The 24,654-nt window shown below is 36.9% G+C and overlaps 1 protein-coding gene across 3 annotated transcripts in view; it reads right to left on the bottom strand.

Annotated features, from left to right (window-relative positions):
* DACH1 (dachshund family transcription factor 1) overlaps positions 1 to 16,309 on the bottom strand; it is a 483,132-nt gene extending 466,823 nt beyond the window's left edge. For 2 of the 3 annotated variants that reach the window (XM_072622317.1, XM_072622316.1), the window contains exon 1: positions 15,120 to 16,160. In XM_072622317.1, the coding sequence (XP_072478418.1) occupies positions 15,120 to 16,024 (905 nt within the window). In that variant the 5' untranslated portion in view covers positions 16,025 to 16,160. Of the gene's footprint in view, positions 1 to 15,119 lie in introns of all 3 variants that reach the window. The other variant, XM_072622319.1, reaches the window with a different exon arrangement.
* Between the last annotated feature and the right edge of the window lie 8,345 nt (positions 16,310 to 24,654).

Raw genomic sequence — 24,654 nt, 5'->3', positions numbered from 1 at the left:
TGTAATTTTAAAAATCACTATTGAATGGAAATGAACTATTATTTGCTAAAGTTAAATTCATTTTGGAGAGTTGTTCCTCACAGGAACACACGAGTCAGAATATAGCCAAAGGAAAAACTGCAACTGCTAACACCACATTAACAAAGTATAAAAGAGAAAGACAGTTTTCTTAGGATTTCAGCCTTGTCATTTCCAATTTTCTGCTCCTTGGACATGCTTGTATTCAAATTCTGGAACATCTATTCAGCATATCAATCCTAATTAGACAATCTGGGTCTGGAAAGGATGAGAGCTGGGTCATTTGCATAATTTAATCATAAATACTCAGTGATACATATTTCCAAATGCATTTGTACAATTATCTTTTCATCCTTGGGGCAATGGTATTAATATGATTAGGCAATATTTCTGGAAAAAACAGACAAGTATGCACTCTTTTTAACTGCAGCTTAGGGCGATATGAAAAATTAATTAATTTCTGAAGAAAATCAATTTCTGTACGTGACCACATTAGACATTGCTAAACCAAGACACAGAATCCTCTCTCAATCAGGACATTTTATCAGGGCCTTCTATACTCTGATTGTTGTGTGAACATTTCAATAGAAAAATCCATGGAATATCCAAGAAACACCTGAAAACTGAGATGGTGTTATTTTATGGGAGCTTTCTAACATCATTCCTTAAGTGTGAGGCACTAGGTTTTATTTTAAAGCAGTGTTGTTTGACCAGTCAATCAGAAACCTTAGCATTTGGTGTGAACTCATCTTGTGTGATCTTTTATTAATGTACATTAACCAATTTCAAGGACAACAGAATAAGGTTACTCTTGAAATCTTCACTAAAGAAATGGAATTGAATTCATCTAAAATAATTTCAATTCACATATGACTGTTTATTATTATGAATTTGAAGATAAAATATTTTTCAAAAGAACTACTCTCATTAGAAAAATATTGGAAAAAACATTCATGGTATAGAACTAAGAACCCAGATGGCTAATCTTATTTTTTAAAAAGAATACTGCTTTGTATGTTAATTGGTACAAAAAGAAGTCACATTTGTGCTTTTAAATGTACCATCCTTTTTCTTCTCAATCAACAGAAAAAGTAGAAATTGCTGCATGCAAATGTTCAATATTCATTTAATTTGCATAAAGGTGCTTGAACAATTTTTTGATTCTAACAAGCTCATTTTTCATGCGTTTTGTCTTTCATCCTAATCTAGCATCTGTCATTCCTTTTTGAAGTTATTATCGGCCCAATTCCCTCTTGGACATGGTTGCTGGGTGACCGGTATCTTAGCACCCACTTTGACAGGAACAGATGTGAATCTGATCCAGAGATTTCCCAGGAGTACCTGAAATCACAAACAACTTTTGTGAAAAACAAACAGCATCCCTGTCATGGGCCCTCACTTAACCCCCTCCCAAAAAGAAAAGGAGGGGGAGGAAAGTTGGTGCACAATGACTCTAGGTCAATTAGAGTATCTACTATTCTGGGTTGTTTTTTTATTTTTTTTATAAATTCAAAATGAAAAACTAAACTAAAAATATTTGAAAATTAGTGAAGTTGGTGCTTCCAAGTCCTGAAAAAGTGAGGCCTTATTCTAACTTCACAGGAAAAAAAACTATTTTAAAATAATTTTTATTTCATATTTCATATCTACTTCAGTACATGCAAGGTATTTTTATCTAAAAATGAACATTATTGTTAATATATTAAAAAGAAACTAGTCATAAAAGGTTGTTTTGACTATGGTGTTTAATATTGATAGCAAAAAATAACTTTTATGGGGAAAAATATGTAAAATGTCATATATTGATTCATGATTTTTAAAAATATTTATTTACTAGAATTTGAAATGGTAAATTTAATCTGAAAGTCTCACATATATGTGTGTGTGCATATATATTTCACATAGTTATACTCTAAGTTATCACAGGTTTGTCACTTAAAGCTAGAAAGAACTTTGGAAACCACCTAGTCCAACTTTCTCATTTTACAGATTAGGAAACTGAGGGCCAGAGATGTAAGATGACTTGTCCAAGATTATATAGATAATTTAAGAAAGAAAGAGGGTTCAAATTCGGGTCTCCTATCACCACATCAGCCCTTTGTGACATATTGAAGTGTATGAAAGAAATAAAGCTATAGTCAGCCATTGAGGTAAAAAGGAAACAAGGCCATACTAATTGCACTAGATATGTAAATTCCCAACTTGAAGGAATGAGGTCATCCCCTTTTCCTTCATTCACAATTAAAGAAGGAACCATCATATAGTTTTTACAGTTTTATGGTATTATGCCATCCTCAGAATTCTGAGTACAGACACTAAAATGCAAACATAGAACCCAGCAAATATTCAGTTATCTTGTCAACATAAAGCCAAACTGATATTTGGAAATGTCTAATTTACCACGTTAGCCAAGATAGTTGTAGTTATGTAGGCTCACTGACAGTGTCAGTTTATAACTGAAAAAAATTACAATTTTTTAAAATGTATTTTATGTCTTATAAAGCTCCTAAGGAACACTGTGTAACTTTCTAGGTCCTTCACATAAAATTATCAACGTTTTTCATAAGCCTAGAAATTATTTCTTCCTAGGGAGATATTCCAATAATCCTCTTTGATTTATTCTTCTAAGGAAATTAGAGACAATGATTAATTCAGTCTAGTATTAGGGAAGTTAAACAATACAGAGGTAAATGGTCTTTCAAATTATTTTACTTATTTTAATTAAGAAAACTCTATTCCTCACTTTTAGCCCTAAACTTCTAATCACAGAACTTTCCATGTGCTATCAGAAATATGACTGTGGGTTTAGGAAAAAGAAAGAAAACTTGGAGGGATTGGTCCCCATTGGTCCTCCTGTTGTTTAGTTACTTTCAGTTACATCCAACTCTTATCCCTTTTGGGGTTTTCTTGGCAAAGATACTGAAGTGGTTTGCCATTGCCTACCCTAGCTCATTTTAGAGATGAGAAAATTGAGGAGAACAGAGTTAAGTGACTTGCCCAGGGTCGCACAACTAGTAAGTGTTTGAGGCTGGATTTGAATCCAGTCTTCTTGACTCTGGTCCCAGTGGTCTAATCCATTCTGCCACCTCACTGCCCATTGGTCCTCCTTGAGGTCCTCCATTTGAGAGCTGTCAGAAGAGAAGGGCCTTTGCTTCCCTGCTCCTCTACTTCAACACATAATCAACCCCCACGTACATAGCTGCCTTCTAATGAAAGCTTAGAAAATAACCAGACTGATGTAGATTTAAAGTTTAACATACTTAACATGAACTTTCCAGCACAGGACTATTTTACTAAGTGAATTTAGGTAGGACTGAAAAAAAATGCAACCTCATGACCACTTAAAGTACACATAAGGAGGAGGACCAGACCTCTGATATCCCACTTTGTGGTTCTACTAGACAGAAAATGTTTCTGTTCAAACTGGCTAGTCTGTTAGATTTGATTGTAATCGTACAGAGATATTCTTATTCTAGAAGATAAAAATAAAAACACAAATAAGCAGGACTACTTAAAATGACATCGTAGTTTCCATTTCTAATAAGAAGAGTCTTGTGTAGTTATAAATTAATGACACAAATATGAATTCATTGTTGCCACACTCAATTAAATACATTAAACCTTTCTTTCTCCTAAAATTGATTGTGTCTTTATGGGGACTGAAATGGTACTAAAGAAAACCCAACTAACTCTAAATGTCTTGCTACAAAAAGAAAATCAACCTAACTACAAAATAAAAAGGCGTACCAGTCACAGAACTGAGGAATGTTATGAATAATCTAAAAAACAATTTCCTAAATCTATCTAGTTACTAAATTTAGTAGCCAAACAGGTGTTATGAAGAAGAAAAATCAAATTTGACCTATAAGTCTCCAGTATTAAGGTTTGAATTGGGATCAGTTTATTCCTTTCCCATGGGGTAACATGTATAAATGTAATTCTATGGTTTCATAAAAGCAGGTCAAGTTTCTGTCCCTGGGGGTCTTCGGGCAATTTGAAGCATGGAAGCACTCTTCTTGGTTACAAGTTCAAATCTGCATGCATCTTTGATGGAGTGAAAAAAAAATTAACTGAACAGAAGATGCATATTCATCTTTGATTAAAACATGCCCTTGTTGGAGAATTCTTAAGCACTGAAGAATAAAAGCAGCAGAGCTCACAAAATAATAAAAATAATTAAAAATCATTCTTCACCTAGCATTCTTCTTCCTGTAATGATAAGATCTCCTTAACCATTATACATCTTTATTTTTCCTCCTGTGTATACAAAATTAGAGGTGACCCAATCAGCGGATGCCATTAATCTTTTAATGTTCATTGTTTTCATTTTTAAAATTCCACTAGTGTACGTGATGTGTTCTCCCTCATAGACAGTCACTATGTTAGGAGAGTCTTTCTGCCTGTAATCAATAGATGCCTGAACTTTCACCAATGATGCAAGTACTTGAGGAATGCCTTAGAAAGATTAAGAAAGTAACTGATTTCAATTTAAGTCATCCACTATCAGGTGTTTTCAAAGACAATTACAATCCACTGTATAAAATGGTAATATACATCACCTGACCTACACCTGCATATTTAACCCCTTACCCTTATCCATCTCATTGAAGGCAAAGTTTTTAAGAGAGTAGTTATCTATAAGGCTATGAAATTGTTTTCCCTATCATTCTTATATAACTATTTTAGCAGCCATTCTTCTTCTGAAGCACAGGAAATCCTGAAAACAATTAACATGAATATAAAAAAAAGAAATGGGGGTTAGGGTGGGAAATGGCATTATCATTATCAATAGTGAATCCCATCTGATTATACTCTAAGGCTATACAATATATGTATATAGTACAAAATTATTTTCAATTATAATGTAATTTTGCATTGAAAATTAAAGACACATTTTCGTGGTTGTAAAAGCAAGAGTCTAATGAAAAGTACATTGACTTTTCAGTCATTCATTTTTACTGTATATGAAACAAGTTTGAAAAATCAGTTAAGGTTAAATTACCCCCTCTTTATCTAAAATTAATCTGACATATTCAAGTGGCTTAATCTAACAATATCAAGAAAGGACAGAGTAATGACATTAAATGAAAATACATTTTACTGACAATTAAAATAGCTCATCACTTTAACTTTCTTCTGTTTTTGTAAATTACAGTATAGCATGGAAAACCTTTCGAAGAAAAAGTAATGCCAACTTTATTGACAGCTTAACCTGCAAAGCCTATTGATTGGATAAGTTGTCAAATATGTATTATAGATTTTTCACATATGCTGTGATATGTTTTGAGTTTCAAAATTTTAAAAGGTAAGATTACCAACTCTGATTCTAATAACAGAATATATATGAACAGTCCACTTGAAAAATAAATCAGCATGAAAGTGTCCTGTTGAAATCAGTTTAACTCTGTTTTCATTCATATGGCATGTATATGGCTTTATTACTAGTGAAAGGAGTTAAATTTCACACTTCAATGACTGCACAATTTACAGACACACAAATATACCATGAAATTTACACACAGATTAAATTGGCCAAAGCATTATATAATGTATATGTATGAATGTGTGTATTTATCTCGTTAGATATACATACAATACACACATAACACAAACCACATATGTGTACATATGCATACACACAAACACACACACACACACATATATATATATATATATATATATATATATATATATAGAGAGAGAGAGAGAGAGAGAGAGAGAGAGAGAGAGAGAGAGAGAGTTTGTAAACCTATTTTTCATATTGCATTGAAAGCAGGACTTGGCATCACGAAGACCTCGGTTCCGTTCTTCCTCTGATACATACAGGATGTCAAGCAAGTGACCTAACCTCTTGGTGTTCAAAAATACTAAGAGTCTAAGTTGCAGATGCCTTGTTCAACTACACTGGTGGAGGGAGTTTCCACACCACAAGTTTTTCACAATTGAGAAATCACTTGTCCAGAACCCTTCAGTCCCATTACCACCCAGTGTGGTGCAGAAGTAATAATACCTCAAGAGACAAAGTTGTTTCTCATATCCCAGGCTATAGATTAACATTTAGTCAGAAGGCTGGAACTTGAATGGGTTAAAATGAGAAAACAAGAATGCCATCCTATAACTTTTTTGAGGCTTTTAAGAGTTAAGAAGGATTCAATATATTGTTCTTTCTCAATCAATTATTAACATTATTATTACCACTAATAGTAATAATTGGATTACAAGATATGTTTTTCATGTCTTGTCTATTCAATGCAATTTAAGCAGGAACATGAAGGACAATGTCAGGGCAAAGAACTTAAATAGCAACATTGGACCATTTATAATAACATGGTCATAGCATCACTGAAGCACTGATGATCTTACACTTGTTGCGGTCCCTACGTCTCCCAGAATAAGATGTATGAATGGATAGTCAAGGGAACAGTGTTCTAATATCTGCCTTTTGGCAGCCTTGCTAAAGGCACGAAACAATAACTGTCCACTTCCAGCAAAGAGAAAGCATATTACCAAGAATTAATCTAGAAAAATGGCTTAAATTATATGCACACACACACACGAAAATAATTATCTACATAGTATTTTAGACTTCTGACAGTTGAATACAGGATATATTTTTATATTCAAAATGATTTATTTTCTATAAACATCATCATGAAACCAAAGTTTTATGTGTGTCTATAAGAGATGCTAACTTATTATAAATTAAATAGATGGGAGTTGGGGGTAGGAAGTAAGCAGTAAATAAAATTTAGTGTGCCACATTTTAAAGTTTTACATGTTGTATTTCACCTATATTTGAAAGTTGACTGTAACCCAGGAATTTGGGGATAAGATATTTTTTACATCTGTTCATTCACCAAAGTCCTGACATAACGACATGCACTGTTCGATGTGTATGTTTCAATATATTTTAAGTGAATATGACATGTTTGCTGTACACTTTCTTTCCTAGTTTGTGCTGGTTTTGTTCTTAAAAGAAAAAAAAATGCCTTTTTGCTGGTGGGACAACCAAATTATTACAAAGTGTTTGACACCAAATAAAATCAAGGCTAAGCTACATCGAGTGTCATATTATATGATGTCTCCTCATTCATCTTACTAGTATCCATTTTATGTGATGGTCTAATTACAAACTCTCTTTTCCAAGAAAAAGTAGAAACGAAACATTACTACCCAATCACAAATCATGTAATCGTAGCAGATTCTAAAATTTGTTGTTTGTACATAAACATGTCAATATGTTTCTAAACATGTCTAAGATATATCGTATCTATTCAATGCAAGATTTTTATAAATATTCTAATATAATACTTATCCCAGTCTGTTCTATCCTATCAGTTTTGACTTCATGATAAGAGATGTGTGTTTTATTCACTAACATATTGTGGTTATCCTTTCTGGAAAGTTTGGTGACTATAATTTAGCAGTTATGGTTGCAATAAATGTCTTCTTTTGGCATGTCGCTCCAAACTTTATTTTTCTTTTTTTAAACAGCAGGTAACAAGCTGCTTTTGGCCACTTCCTAGGCAAACATGCTAAGGAATGGTGAGCAAACTAACTGCATATTATGTAGTTCTCTGGTTAATCAGTGGTCTTTTAAGAACTTTCCTTCCATTCAAATACATTTAAACATGCAGAGGAAACCTAGCTTGACAGCATAGTTCAACTCCAAGCCAATTTGGATCAGAAAAGAAAACCACCACACAGTTGGCAGAATTCAGCAATTTGGCTAATTTAGGGAACAATTTAGAAAGGTCTAAAGATGAATAAAATTTTGTGATTGAAACACCCTCTTATCTTCACAGAGAGTAAACTCCTGGTTAGAGTGGAAAGGCATACCAGGAAATTATCAATGCACCTGCTTTATAATCCTTGATTGGAGAGCAATGAATAATTTTAGTCACTCTCTACATATGTTTTGTTACAATTTTTTTTAAATGAAACCATTTTCAGCCATTAGCTTCAGCCAATTGTATTTATGTCTAAGCTCCACATTGTGCTCCAGATTTAACTAAAAATAAGTTCCAGAGCACCATTTAGCAAAAAATTAAAAAAAAAAAGGTCAGGTTTCCAGCTTTTGAATGACAAAATAGAATGATTTCTTTTTCTACCCCTGTGCACATTTATTTGTGCAGTTTGTCATTTAGGCACAAACTGTTTCTGTAAGAGAAAAAGTAGCAATCATCTTCAAATTTCTCCAATTCCATCCAAAAATAACCAAAGTTGCCCATGAAAATGAAGAATAAGCAATTTTACTTTTTGGTTAACTTTTTGAAAAATGAATTGGCAAGTAACAGAATGTAACTCTTTAAACTAATCTATCTTAATATAAAAACAAACAATTATTGTAAACTCATTTCACAATTGAATAGGTTCATTGTAGAACACAGCAGAATATATATATATATAATATACATATGTATATATACAAACATAACTCATTGCTAATTGGTAACATTTTAATTTAAAACTATTGGTAACTTTTAATTGTAGATAACATTATATTTCACTAGTGAAATGGAAATAAGTTTACTGCTGACACTGGAAACTTTCTATGTAAAATACCTCTACCAAAACAAGATAGTGAATAACATATATTCATAAAACCTCTGCTTAAATGCTCCGATGTTTGAGTCTTTCAGTATGAGTACAGTATAATAGTTCTTTGATTCAAGACAGTTTAGGTTTGTTATTTTTTATAAAAATCAACCCCTTATACAAGGCTTTAATTAACTCTTCTTGTTGCCAATAGTAATATTTAAAATTAAAAGTAAAAATTTTTAAAATTCCTATGTGACCCGCATTCTAAAAAAAAAAAATAAGTAAATATAAGTTCATTCTCTGCTTTTAATTATATCTCTGGAATATTTATATTATACCATTTAGACATGTAGTATGAATGATGTCTTTTCGAGTTAACTGAGCAGTCTTATGTATGTGTCATCTCCATTATGAGGCTGAGAAATATGTAAAGGTCATACAATATTTAATTGCAAATGCTATTTAAAAACATAAAATTATACAGTCTCTTTTAAATTGTAGATTTTAAAGAGCAAATATTTGACACAATTTTACTCTTCCTGTTACTTTCAAGGGGTAAAAGTAGCTGTTGTTAATTGAACAATCTAAAAAAAAAACTGCTTCCAAGTTGAGCATTCAGCAGGCTAAGTTTTAGCATCTTTAAACCTAAGTTCTAAACATACATGTAATATATGTATATATATGTAAATATGATACAGATTTACCTGAATCTATCTAAAAGACATATCAAATTACATTGTCCTAATAGTTATTACAAAGAAGCCAAATCACAACCTGCTAGGTTTTCATTCTTTCTGAATTTTATGATACTTGTACTCTATTCTGCTAAGACAAGACAATTTTAATTATTAATTTACTTGACTGACAAAAGTAATTGAATGGAACAGTGTAGCAAAATAACTGGAAAGGACAAAAATAATGCCAAATGATAATCAAATTACAAATCATTGCTAAAATCAAGCACATTAATCTCATTTATAAGTGCAACTTACATTCTAAAAACAAAGCATCAAATAAAAAAAATAATAAAGGAAAATGCACTACTCTGGTAATTTGCTCATAGAGAATTTCCAAAAGAGGAGTGAATTATACTAAAAGTCAGCCAAGGCTGTAATCAATATAGGGTGACACAATTAAAGGGGCATGGTGGCTAATAGCTGCTCTCAGTAACTTCTGAACAAGTTTCACTTAATATAAGAAATTAGACCAAAAAAATACTTGGATATAGCATTTGAGTCTTATAAAGCAAGCTCTTTTTTCTACACACACACACACACACACACACACACACACACACACACACACACACACACACAGACTGAGTTGCTTCTATCCAGATTCTAAAAGGTAACATATTTCCTAGTTAGTTCTTAATAACATTTGTAACTGCAGAATGTAAAATATTGTTATGGGTAATCAAATGTCATGCTTCAGAGCATTAGCTAATAATCTGTGGAGGTCAGAAAGTAAACCTTCATCTCCACAACTATGTGCAACACTATTAAAGGAATAACCAAGAACATTATGTAGGGTAACACCTCCCATTGAACATTAAGGATGGGTTATATTGCAGTAGGCAGGCTACTGGCTTAGTTGGATAAATGATTTCATTGAGCAAAGGAAAACCTATATCAGAGTGCTCTTTTTTTCATAGCCAATTTCAACTGGAATCGTCATATTTGGTTGAGACTTGCCAATAACAAAATCAGTATCAGCAACCAAATATATTAACACCAATCAGGGAAATGAATCAAAATGAATGGTAAACAGTTCTGAAAAGTCCCAAACTTGGATTTTCTCTCATAATTTACTAGACAAATCTTCTAAAAAACTGATAAAATGAAATATTACACTTAACTTCTATCATCAATCTGTTTCGATACAAACATTTATCAACTCTGGCTTCTTTTCTTTTGGTGTGGCCCATGGGAAAGCTATCTTTGTACTGCAACTGGCTTACCTGTGTGTATAAACCTTGTGGAGTTGAGGAATGGTTTTATTTTAAAGATTCTATAATGAAACTCAAATCTGTGACATATAAGCAAAGAATGAAATCCTAAATAAATACCTGGTATCTCAGCAGACCAGTTAATTAAAGAATGCCAAAAAAGGTAGTGGCTCCCTAAAAAGAGGGAATCTGGGAATCTAGCATGTTTTCCCAGTGTCTCACATTTCGTTTTTCTAAAACAAATAAATTCATAATGTATTTTAGAAAGAAAAGTTTCCTTAAAAGAATACAATATTGGGAAATCTTTCACTTTGTCATCTATTCACTGAATCTACTCCTAAGATGAAATGAAGAGCTATAGCAATACTTCATCTATAGATACAGCACTATAAATATGTATCGTCTACAAATTCTAAATAGTGAAAGGCTTGAATGGAAGTGCACACACATTCACTCTACTCAAGGGAGTGAAATCTTTAAACCAACTTCAGCAACTCCTGTGTTGTACCCTGAATCGCAATCTGGTGTTAGGGAAAACAAATAAAAAACTCAATGCAACCAAGACCCAGAAATCAGAATTTCATGTGAAAGGGAATAAAAATTTTTCTATGACATGAATACACGTAAAAGACATTTCTAACTTAGACCTACAAATAAGTGATTTACTGATGGCTTACTTTGTTTTTAATGGTTACTAGTTCATTAACTAACCTCCCTTGCAACAGCCAAGCTCATTCATTTAATGTTTAGTTTAATAAATAATTGGAGGAAACTGATCAAGGTCTGCCTTTGTCCTTTGACAACTTCTACATGTATTCTCCTGCATTTTCTACACCCCCTGAATTCCATCCCATGTTGAAGTCTTTCTGTAAGCTCTGGTTAACCCATAGGTGATTTCCTCTTGATCCCCTCCTTTTCTTCTGTTTTTGGTTTTGTTTGCTTTTAATGGTAATAACCAACTAACTGAGCATTTACTTGCTATTAAGAAACACTACACTTAGTCAAACCAAGGAGATTAATCTTATTCCATTCAAACTTTCTTAATAACTTGTGGAATGACTTTGGGTAAGTTAATATTGTGATTCCTCAGTTTACCCATATGAACACTGGGGATATCTTCCAGGGTATGCCAATAGATAATTACATTTGCTTTTATAAAAGCATGTGATTACTGAGATTGGAAAAATAGACATTATTTCATTTTTAAGTTGCCTTCTAATGCAGTCCTTTTTGACTTGTGCTGTTTCTTCCTTTTTATAAGCCAAAAAGGGTTTTCTTTTCTTTTTAGTAAACATAAAGGACAAGGAACAAGAGAACTAAAATCCAGATGAGTAAAATAAGCATTCAAGGCAAGGAAATTAATGCTTCTACTGTCAAGGTGCTAAACTACCTTTTAGGGGGAAAGAGTTGTTTTAGTTTTGAAACTTTAGACACAAGAAATTGTGCTTACTTCTTTAAAACTATTCCAGAGGAAACATAATGTCATATTGATTTTAAATAACACACTATTATAGTTCTGACAGCATATTGTGGCAAAATAAAGCACTGCAAGCCCCAGCCCTAGACCTCCAAGCTCTGGAATCCCTGGTTGAATTAGGAAATCTCAGTAGCAAAATATCTCATGAACAAATGGTGACAGAGCTTGTATGCTACAGATATTAATATAAGCATAGGATGGTGTTAAGTAAAAGATCAAAATGTATCAAGGGAGGCAACCAATACATCTTCAAACTGAAAATCACCTGGGAAAGCTTGGTGGAACATCACATTTAATTGCAAACTAAAGTATTAATACCAGATGACAACAGTATAATCACGGTGATGATAAGATATTTTTGAAGTGGTAAGTAGAACTAAAGATGTGATCTAATGGATTGAACTTGTCTTTCAATTCTGGGGCATCTATCCTTTAAAGCACACTGAATCATTCTGATGATAAACTTAAGAACTATTCTTAACCTCTGCAGAAACTCTTAAAATATTTTGACTTAGGCTGCTTTTTTTTATAGGCCATGACAAAGACTTCAGTTCCAAACACTAACAAAATTGAAGAAAACGAGAAAGACATAATTATTTAAGTGAGCAATTAAATGGCATATTTATCATTTTATATTATAAGGAAAGTGTTCTTAACCAAGATTTAATGGAAAGTGACCTTTGATTTACTGGTACAGTTTGTGCTGTAATACACAGAAAGAACTTAGACTTGCTGTTTGTTTACTGAATCGAAGTATACTGAACTTTCAACAATAAGATTTACTTTAAAAGAAAATGTACCTGCAAAGAATTACAGACTTGATCATCTATCTCTAAACTTCCTTCAAATAAAAATTGTCATTCTTTCAAACAGACCATTTAAGAGTTTCCTACTCAGACAAGTAGCCCCCAAAATGATATCTGTAAGTTATTAGTAAATGTTTCTCTCCTGGCCATATTATCCCAATGAAGGCCCTTCCTTATCCCTACCCCCCCACCTCAGTCCTTTAACTGCCACCTGTTCTTTATACTCACCCAGATAAGCATACAGAAACAAGTAGAATAAGGAATGTCTCATAAAAAAATATAAACGTAAAAGAGGGGAGAAGGAGGCGGCAAAGCTTTGTTCTTACATGTTGCAACTTAATCTTTTTTGACTTTTTCGACATTTGGGACCTGTATGTTGATTCCCAGATAACTACCAGAAAGGGAATATCTGCACCCAGTCAGTTCCGAGACGTTTGCTAAGAGGATCCTCTCCCCACCACAAGGTTCTCATCTTCTGAGTTTTATCACTACCCTCAAGGTAGCCAGCTAAGATGCAAGTCTGACAGTCTGTGAGTCCGGTTCTCATTCCTTCGGACAACAGGGGAGCTCTTCCTTTCTGGTTACTTCCTAAAATAACTCTTACCTTCACGCCCAGCCCAGCCTATCGTCCTAATCAGCTACATGTGCAGATAGAGCCCTCTCTGTTCTGGTCTTCACGTTTATTTCAATAGCATTTGATTTTTCTAGGGCAGTTATGCACGTTATTCCCTCCCTCTCGTCTGCCCTTGTCATCTCTAAACGAAACTCTTAACTTTCACTACACCCTTCCTATTTTGTTCTATTTGTTCTAGGTTTTGACTTTTGCTCCATCGTTCCTATGGGACAAAAGATGAGCTGCAGTGCCAGAGAGGTTGTGTGTGTGTGTGTGTGTGTGTGTGTGTGTGTGTGTGTGTGTGTGTGTGTGTGTGTGTGTGTTGGCAAAAGGTTTGAGGAACGATCCAGGATCCTACAATCTCCAGATCCCTAAAAGCTGCCCCTCTCCCGCCCCCTCCCGGTACAATCCTGCCCCTCCGAGCACGCAGACGTACAGTGAAACAGCTCTGGAACTGGACCCGTGGCTAATACAGCCAAGGCACTCCTCGGTTCCCAGGCAGCTACTGGGAACTCGACTGCACCTTCGAGCCCAACTCCCGCACTTGCTTCTTCACTGAGCCACCGACCTCAGAAAGAGCAGGGACCTGGCATCTTTCTCCTCTCCCCAAGTCAGTTAAGCCTCGGTATCTGGAACTCCACCCCACCAGAAGAGAACCAGCCTGCTGAGTCTCTTTTGCCCCATGGCAACAGCCTTACTTTCCTTCCACTTTCCTTCCTTTCTGGCAATCACTTGCACACACGCGCGCGCACACACACACACACACACACACACGCACACACACTCCAGAATATGAATCGTATCTCTTTCCTCCCTCCCCTTTATATGCTGTAGCTAAATTTACCCTGGAGAAATGGGACACTGATAGTTCAATTACTGGGTCAATTCTCAGACGCCAAAACAGTGTGCCCCTAGACTTTGAAGTGTTATCCCGGGACCATATTTCCTTAGCTTCACCACGGGGAGGGAGACTACTCCCCGCATTCTCATCCCTTACTCCGAAACCCATCTTTCCAGCACCCCATCCCCACCCCCAGCCCATTTGCTTGGCTGGGAAAACCTGATGCCTCGAGTTGGATTCCGCATCTTCCCCTTTCACAACCTCCCCCAACCTCATCTTAATCACCCGTTGGAAACACGCTCCGCAACAAACAAAAATCACACTTCAGTGAGACTCGCACTCCGGAGTGCCTGACTTTGGGGAGCCTCACTCCACGCGGTGGGAGGGCAGAGGTGAGACAAGGTAGGTGTTCTCAGGTTTTAGCAAACTGGAAGAGGAATGAGTTTCCCCGCAAGATTCAATGTTCTCCACGCTTCCAGCCCAGCCCCTTCCTCTCAATTCTCCCCTTTCTCCCAAGTCCCTCAACACTCAAAGCACTCACTGCCCCCCCCCCCCGCCCACTCTCCCCTGCACACAGAGTTTAACATTTTACTGGTGAGTAGAGAGAGGGCATGGGACCGGCAAGAGAGGGGAAAAGGAAAAGGGAGAAAGTAAGCGCAGGATAGAGAGAATGGGTTTTCCAACTTCTCAGGACAGACTGGATGAGGTTCAGTTTGGTCAGGCTTGTCAACAATACCACTGAAAGGAAAGAGAGACTCGGTGAGTGCCGAGGTTCGGTGGGGCTGGTGAGGCTGCAGGACTGAAAGACGAGAAAGAGGGGGGCGGAGGCGGGTGGTTAAGAGGGAGCTGGGTGCTAAGGGATTACCCCCCTTTACCTTGCGTTGGTGCAGTCATTGTAGAGGGTCTCGAAATCCTTCCTGGAGATGAGCTTGCAGCGGTTCACCCCGGGCTGGATAGCCCCTAGTCCCCTCAGGATGCGAACCTGTTCCACATTGCACACCACCGGCGTGATCTCCAGCCGCTTCAGCTTGGTGTAGACCGTGTGCAAGCCCCCGACCAAGTGCTTTAGGAACAGGTCAAAAGCTTGGGGCAGGCAGATGAGCTCGCAGCCCTCCACCGTGAAGGAAGCCACTTTGGCCCCCCTCAGATCCACCATTTTGCACTCATTATTCTGGGGGGTGTTCTCCACTGGGGAAGGGGTCGAATACACTGGTTTCCCCGGGAGGTTGCCGCAGCTGCTGCTGCTGCTGCTACTGCTGCTACTGCTGCTGCTGCTGCTGCTGCTACTGCTGCTACTGCTGCTGCTGCTGCTGCTGCCGCAGCTGGCGGTGCTCACGTTGAGGCTGGGGTTGGAGGTGCCTCCGCCGCCGCCGCCGCCGCCGCCGCCGCTACCGCTGCTGCTGGTGCTGCTGGCGGTGACCAGGCTGGGGTTGCAGCTGCCGCCGCCGCCGCCGCCGCCGCCGCCGCCTCCGTTGCTGCTGGTGCAGCCGCCGCCGCCGCCGCCGCCGCTGCCTCCGCCGCCGCCGCCGCTGGTGGAGGTGACCGTGGCCGCCGCCGCCGCCGCTGCCGCCGCCGCCGCTGCCGCTGCCGCCGCCGCCGCGATGGGCTCAGGTCGAAAGAGGGTTGGCCCTGAAGACGCCGGGGGACCGATGGAGGGACCCGGAGAGGAGGTCGCCGAGGACGTGGAGGTGGTGGTGCAGGAGGAGGAGGCAGAAGTGGAGATCGGAGGTTGCGGGGGGACCAGCTGGGTCGGAGGGATCAAAGCAGCCGGCACGGCCATGGTGACATATAAGAGGAGAAGAAGGAGATTGGGGGGTGGAAAAAGTTGCCACACACCAGGGGGAGGGGAAGGAAAGGGGGAGAACGAACGAGAGAAAGCAAAATCCCCAGAAAGATAAAGAGGGGGAAAGAGAGAGAAGAATGAAAAAAAGAAAAGAGAAGAGAAAGGAATGGGAGAATGAAGGGCAGAGGGGGTAAGAACGAGAAGCAGGAGAGACACGCACAAAAGTGTCCCGCAAGTCCAAATGAGTAGTCCTCTCCAGGGGCTGGGATTGGGGGCTGAATTTTTTTAGGGGGGAGGGAGGGAGGGGGGGAGGGTTGGCTATTGTTTTTTTGGGTCCTGCTCTAGCACAAAGTTAAAGATGAAGGTGAAAAGGAGGAGGTTTGAAGGACTTCGGTTCTCTCTGGCAAGTACATTGATCAAAGATTGAGAGGGGAATGACAGAGAGAAAATGAGCTGAAAAGTGCTGGCTGCTCTCTGGACGAGTTGTTGTTGTCACACGGTGCAGAGGGGAGGAGCTCCGGAAACTTGAAATACCCTTTGAAGCCTCAAAAACCTCACTCACTAGTATTAACCCAAATTATCCAACCAGGAACCCGGAGCAGAGAAACACAGACTGAGCGAGAGATACTGAGAAAGAGAACGAGAGAGTACGAGAAAGAGAGGGAGGGAGGAGAAAAAGGGTGAGGAGAGAGATTGTGGGTGGGGAGGGAGGTGAAGAGAGAGCGACATAGACGGCGGGGAGATGGGGGGGGGCGAGGAATGGGAGGGGGACGAAAAAGGAAAGGGAGATCATCTTTTCTTTTAATACTACCGTTAGATTACATGTTTCATATTTCATCTCATCCGCGACGACATGTAATTTTCCAAACGCATCTAAGCAATCTCCTGTCAACTTAAAGACGAACAAAAGCACTTTGAACAGTTTCTTATAGGAATTAGGACGTATTAAAATGATTTTGAAGAAAATCAGGTATAAATGGAAGATCTACATACACTTTCTCCTTCCATACATCTTTATGAAGGTTTGCATTTGCTTTTAGTTTACTTTAGGGAAAGTTCCTATGCAAACCTAAACGTATGATTTTAATTCATTCGTTTGTTTGGTCACTTGTTTGTGAGTACGTTTTTTTGTGTTTTTTTTTGAGCTGGGCTAGTAAATACAGATCATAGACTGAAAGTTGGAAGAAATCAGACATCTAAATTGCTAACATAATAATAGCAGATGTTCTTTTTATCTGCTCTGTATTTCAGTAGATTGTAGGGGGAAAAGAAAAATGAAAAGATATTCTCGATGTGGATTTTACACAGGTTAGCTATGTTTCCTTGCCAGTCAGAAATAGATGTAAGATCCTCTGACTTCAAAAAGGAAAGGCTAGCTAAATATAAAGCAGGTACACACTTATGTACTTTATGGATCTCAAACTGTGAGAAATTCAAGTGAATACCAGCAACAACAACAACAAAATGTTACTCTGTTTAAAAAAGACAAAAGACTTTCTGGTATGTTATGATAAAAGATCTCTTTTAACTTACAGTTTTCGAAATTAACTCATTCTATGGGAATATCCTTTCTGTCTAAATTTTAAGAAATTACACTCAACACACACACGTGCACACACACACGCGCGCACACACACACACACACGCACACACACACACACACACACACACACACACACACACACACACACACACACACACACACACCCCTAAATAGCAGACCTGAAAAAACAAAGTGGAGATATATAAAAATTAACTGGTAGAATTATTCTCAATCACCTTTTTAATTCATCTTATTCTTACATTCAGCTAACCTGTTGCATTTAAGTATTTAAAGGGTCTCTGACCAACAGGTGATTTAAAATAGCATAAGTCACAATGTAATCCTCTGTCTATATCTCTGTGGATCTTGAATAATTAGGCTTTCTCTACACATGCGCAGTATCTAATTCTGCAAGGTGTGAAATGATGCATTACACATTTGACAGAAATTATAGTTTTGTATATATTTTGAAAGCTGTAAGTCCATGTTGTTGAATTATACACTGAAAATTCTATGTCTTATTAGTTAAAATATTATTTTTCTTATTATTGAAAATTTGTTGTTTGTTGTTGTTTGAGGGAATACAAAAAGCATTGAAAAACATAGCTATGTCAAAAATCTACTCACATCTATCCTAAAAAAAAGGTACCTTATTTCGCCAGAATTTTCTTATTGGTCCACATCATGGAAGGAAAGCATATACAACACTTTCTAGGATATCTTAAATCTGTAGACAACTGTTTGTCCTGCCTGGTATCAAACGTCAGCTATCTTTTTAAAAAAGTTGAAATTCTTTTGGTCATCAAAGGTGTCTTCATCTAATAAATTCTTGTACCAATGTGAGGATGTATATGTACATATATGCACTTAAAAATATCAAAAACAGTAAGTACATGTTTATTTTAAAACATATTTAATGCAGATTTCATATTCAACAGGGGGAGAAAAGTTACAAACCCTTGTAAAACTGATTTTATATTGGAAATGCAAACACAACTTTAATTATAATGGCACAGCTTGATGTCACCATAAAAACTTCAGCTACTTTGAAAAATGTTAGACCACAGTTCTATCATTTTGAATTCTCTACCCATAAATGAGAACAATGCAAAACAAGTGTTGAAAAGCTGCCCTTACCCCCTCTGGTTTCCCACATTAACTCAGAGTACCATGCATACACAACCATGCCACATTCCTGTAACATACAAGCGAGGCAACGATTGCAACTAGAGCATGACCCTCAATTATGTCACCATTTTACCTTAACTTCTAAGAGGACCCATGATGTTGGGGGGAAGCTGTGCCCCACAACACGTGCTTACTTTATATAGTAGGGTATTATGGAGTCTGTCCCTTCTGAAAGAGTTCTGAGACAGAAAATCTTCAGGTTTTCAGTCAGTTGAAAGAAAACCATAGTTTGAAAAGGTTCATCATTGTGTAGCATTTGTTTGATCAGACGATAGCATTAGGAACTAAGCATAATGAAAATAAAAATATATTTATGGAAGGGTGCAAAAATCTTCAGAGTGCCTTGCTTGAGAAATGTTAGGAACAATTAAGTGAGCTTGAATTGTCCTTAGCAGAAGTATCAATCTAAGAAGGACTTGAATTTATCCCTTTATCCCTCTCACTTATAGCTTTTCAAGGTATTTTTGGTTGGTTGTTTGTTTTACATCTCAGGTCATTTCAAACACTCTTCCCCCATCGTCTCTTCCTCTAAGCTCAAAGTATAGTCACTGATATTTGAAAATTTTCCCTGTGTCAAGTGAAGACTTATTCTGCTGAAATCAATAAGACTGTTTAAAATTCAAAGACCTGCAAATTGTTCTGTTTGTCCTTTGATAGGGCCTGTGCTGATTAAAATGCTACCAAGAAAGCTTAATTGCTGCACTAATTAAGAAGTCTTTAATTTCTTTCCTAGGATATTGTTTGAAGCTGAGCTTCTCTTGCACTCTTGTAACTGTTCAGGGCAGGTATTCTCTTTCCTCCCACTATCCTTCCTCCTCCCTTTCTCCTCCTACCCTACCCCACCTTCCCCAGGGACCATTTCTGGGTGAATGAGAACCTACACCAACAGTAAGCTAGCTGATAGGTCTTGTAGTTTTATTACTTAACAAACAAACAAACAACACACACACCCGCGCACACACACACACACACACACACACACACACACACACACACTACTAGAGATCATTGCTTTATGAAATCCAGTGAGGAGACTTGCTATAATGTTGAAAGATATAGTCAGAAAGTGTACGGTACAATGTTGCTCCTCAAGTCTGAGCGAATATCTCCTGAACGACAGACTCCAGGCACTCTAGCCCTGTGCAGGGCACAGCCTTTTGGTTTCCAAAGGGCAACGACAAAGCACAAGGTCTACAGAGAAAAGAAAACATAACAGCACGCAACATATGATAGCAAAGAGTGCCATGGAGATAGTAAGACATTCTTTGAATTGATACTCATGTTCATATTTAAGTTTTAAAACATGAATTCCATCTGGATTTATTTTGCCTTTTTCCCTTTAGAGAAATACATCAGTATATTATTATATTTCATTCTTTCTTTACCTATTGACCTATACTATTCCCTGATTTCTCAAGTGGGGAAACTGACTAAATCATTTCATAAAACTTTCTCTGAGATGAGTACTCATTTTTAAAGTTTATTCATGTTTAATTGTAATTTTGATAAATGACTGAAAAGCAGAATATTGTAAGAAAGATACACATTTTGAAAATACTAGGGTAAATAATTTCATTTCATTCTCAGGTTTTAATAGACATCTAATACACACACACACACACACACACACACACACGTGTGTGTAAATATATCCACTGGAACTTCTTGTAAATCTGAGGGAGAAACATCTGAAATTGTACCTTTCCTAGAGCACAAAAGAAAATCAAATGATTGTGTAACAAAGTCAATGTGTATCAAGATCATATTTCTTGAACATCTGAATATTTCTTGAAAACACTTAGATCCACTGTTGATAACATTATTAAGTGAAACTGATATAGTTCAGGGGTCAGATGACTGACACTAGACGCTCAAATTGCAAGAAAGGATATATGACTATCATTCTTTTCTCTGTCTTTCTCCCACCTCAGTTGTATTTGAGTCAAGCCAGCACACAGAAATACACAACACAAATACAAACTGAATTCCTTTCAGTGACAGGACAAGATAACATGCTTAATAGATACAAAGGGAGATTTACCATTCCAAGCACGACGTCACTCTAATTATGTTTACCCTAATTGAAAGCAAGGTTTTTGGAATTTGAAATTACTTACAAGATTTTTTTTTTAAATAATGCAAGTGGATCAAATGTTGATCGCAAACATTTCAGTCTTTCGAAATCTATTGGAAAATTAAATGAAAAGTGGAATTTGGTACAAAGAGTGCCCCAGGGCAAAAAAGAACTAACACTCGATTTTCCAGTCCAGCCATAACACAAATCAATTTGAGCACACTTCTATGGCCAGACTGCCAGATTGTTATGACTGCTAATTCACTCAATCAAAGAGTGCATTAGCACACCCGGCACAAATAGCTTGAACAATAGTGTGCACTTCTGAACAATTCGAAGATATATCACAATGGAGGGTAAAGAGGAAGACCCTTTTTTTACATCTCTGTTCCTGGGATTGCATATTTACTTACGAACCTGTTTCTTAAACAGGGAGAAAAAGCATAACCAGCTACAAACTTCGAGCAAGGTTTATTAAACAGCTTTTGAAGTTTGGCAAATCCAGAATGGTATCAGGGTCCCAGTAGTTCATTGGTTTTGTTAAATGTTTCTCAGGAGAGAGTCCAAAATTGATGTTTGCACTTCAGTACTAAATCATTGAAGACGGAGAAATTATGCCAAGTAACTCTCCCAAGCCTTTTTAACTTAGACACACTGCCTCACCAATCAGCTTCCCTGATAAACTCCAGTAATTTAAACAAAAGACTCTTAGTTTTCTGTTTCACCCTCAGCTTTTTTGCCCAGCTCCCTACATCAGCCGATGAACCTCCCTCTGGTCAGCCTTCTCCTCAACGCTGGCCCCCGCCCCTGCCCCGGCCCCACCACTAATAGAAACTGGAAGACTTTTATCTCCCTGGTGTATTCTCTCTCAGACCACTGACAGTTTAGCTATAAATACCCCCAAGTTGCCCCAAAGGAGGAAATTGAGGAAACCAAAGGTGAAAACTCCTTAAGATAGCTAGCAACTTGAAGAGCTCACTGCATTAAGAGCTTATTAAGAAGTTAAAACTAATCCTATATTTGCTTCACAATCAGTGAATGGATGTATAGTATATATTGGTAGAAACTCTAATTCTACAATTCTTGGAACTAAAGGCTCATGAGATAGGTCTCTATATACCTTCCATTTTTACATAGACACCTCTGACAGAGAGATATACCAAATTTACCTTCTCTTCATCTTCCCCTCAAACATATATATATGTACGTAACTTTTTTTCCTGATTGAATAATGGTCAGATCAAGTCATTTTTGCTTGTGCACATTAAGAATGTAAAACCAAAACGGAAAAGTGGGATAAGAAAATTTTCTAGACAACTTTTTGTGACTAAACAACATCCTTGGTGTATCAGCTGATCAACTCCTTAAGATTATTTAATTGTACTTTACTATCATTAGTGTTTCCACAATGTAAGGAGCTTACAATTTCATCTGCTGAATATATAATAAAAGTTGTCAGGCAAATTTTAATATCAAAGTAAATGTGCTTAGATAAGGTTAAAAGTTGGGAACCAAAAGGAAGAAACAGTTCTAGGAACTGAAATTGAAACTAAAGCCCTTCATCTTTAAAGCAGGCCATTGTGTGAAAAGAATGACCCAGCAGAGTGAAGTAAGGTCAGAATGTCAACCTGTATTTTAAAACCCTTATTTTGGAATTCATGACACAAATTGTAATGTTTCTTTTTAAATATATTGGTATCTGTCAGATTTCCTTCACAGATGCCTATGAGTGTATACACAAATATGTGACATAGGGCATAGTGATACAATGTATATACTTTGCCTAAAAGATACATAATTAACATGGAGGGAGAAGTTGTTTAGTCTGTTATATAAGTACAAAAGAAAAATATGAACTAATATATTCTTATGTAATGTTATATTAAAATTCATCCCAACTGTTGGTAAAAGTTTCTGTTAAATAGTGTCTGGTTCTTAAGCTTATTAATATGGAGTCTCTTTCTTCTTTATTAAATACAAAAGGGAGGGTCTGGTTCTTGGTACAACAATCTATCCTATATAATTTGTTCCATTTGAAGTCAGTTAAAGGAATGTAAAAGACTGCTAGAAAACAGTAAAGTGGTTATTTATTTATTACACTACCCCACCAGCCAAAGAGATTTTTAAAAAAGTTAAAAGAACAGCAATCACTACCTTCTAGCCTGAGATCTTGTATGTCAAGTTTCAGCCCAGAGCAAATTTTTACAGCAAGTTATAAACCCCTGTAACAGAGGGTTTATTATAATGGAAGTGCTGACACAACCTTAACTATAGCGTTGTAAACGGCTATGCTATAATATCCATTAAGCAGAAAGAAAAATAAGCTGGCTGATCAATAATTTATACAAAGAGTACCAACTGCAGACATAATAACTGTAATGTTTGCAAAGCAATCTCTCTGCTCTCCAGGCTTAACAGTAAACGCAAACTAGCAACGCTGTTAATTTCCAACTCCTACAGATAAGAATACAAACAAATTACTTAAAATTATATTTTGCTCAACATTTAGCATGCCTCGATGGGATAAAATAAAATTTAATTATGATGCAACTTGCACTGGATGAGAAGCTGTTTTGTTTTCTAGCACATTTTATTATGAAAGGACATTCGTTTGGAACATCAATTATGACAAAGTAGTATGTTTCAATGGGTTGACTTGGGTCAGGCAGGCTCTTCACAGAGTTATTCAGACATGGAAACAGATTGACACTGTTTAACTTCAAAGAAAGTTCCAGGGTTTTACAGAGCCACAACCTGAAATACAATACTGCATGTCCTGATCAGAGTCAACTGGCAGTAAAAACACACCTTGTAGTTAGAGTTCATGGGAAAAAAACCAAAATAACAAAAAATTCTCCTTGAGAAATGTGGCCATCATTATCAACCCAGTGGACCTTGGATATGAATATTAAACTGTAAACTTAATTTGCATAGAAATTTAATCAATCATCTCTAATATTTCTAGAGGACAAAACATAGCTTTAATTTTCTTTTATAATGGGAAAATTGTATTTTCTTTATAATTCTCTCCCTTTATTCAGTGTCCTCAAAATATCCAAATGGAGACATGCATTTTTATTTTATTTTGATTGGTTATTTTTGAACCAAGCAATATGTGACAAAGGGTGAGGAGAAAAATCCACATTGTCTCCTTATGCCTTCCCCCGATTGAGAAGATTGTAAATTTCCACTGTTCACATCTCCAATCCATCTTTTTGTCTGTTCATTTCCTGGGGGCTATGGAACCCAGTAGAACGAAGTGACTTTGCTATCTGAGTTGTAAAATGGTGTATTACCCTGTGAGCAATGGCACTTGGAGAGGAACTGGTAATTTAGATGAGAAGTGTTTAAGATTGCCTGCTTACCCAGTGATCCATGCCAGGTCAGCTCCAGTAATGCTAGAAAACAAAAGGAGGTGGCTATCAGTGGCAAAGAGATACCTCTTATGCTCTAAGAGCTTGTGAAGTAAAGCAGGAAAATGCCATTTTCTCAAATTAACAGATCATTGCCATTTCAAATACAGTGGGGACTGTGAGACTCCAGAGGTAAAGGAAATTTTTTCTTTTGAATGAACTGTATCTACTAGTGCTAGTTTTAAAAGAGCTATTAGTAAAGGTGGTGGTTTAGCAGTGATGTGTGTGTATGTGTATTGTGGATGTACATATGTATGCATGTATGTTTCGGTTCCAAGTTTTACAAGGGCTAAGGTGACTTGTTTAGAAACAATGGAACAAGGTAAAGAAAGGTGAAACAATAGTCCTGAAGTTGTTCTTGGCATGACAACTCAAATTACATTAAAAACAGGACAAAGATGCTGGAGTG

This window comes from Notamacropus eugenii, chromosome 6, assembly GCF_028372415.1.
Source record: "Notamacropus eugenii isolate mMacEug1 chromosome 6, mMacEug1.pri_v2, whole genome shotgun sequence".
Lineage (NCBI taxonomy): Eukaryota > Metazoa > Chordata > Mammalia > Diprotodontia > Macropodidae > Notamacropus > Notamacropus eugenii.
The sequence above is the reverse complement of the archived record's forward strand: the minus strand, read 5'-3'. Positions and strand labels throughout refer to the sequence as shown.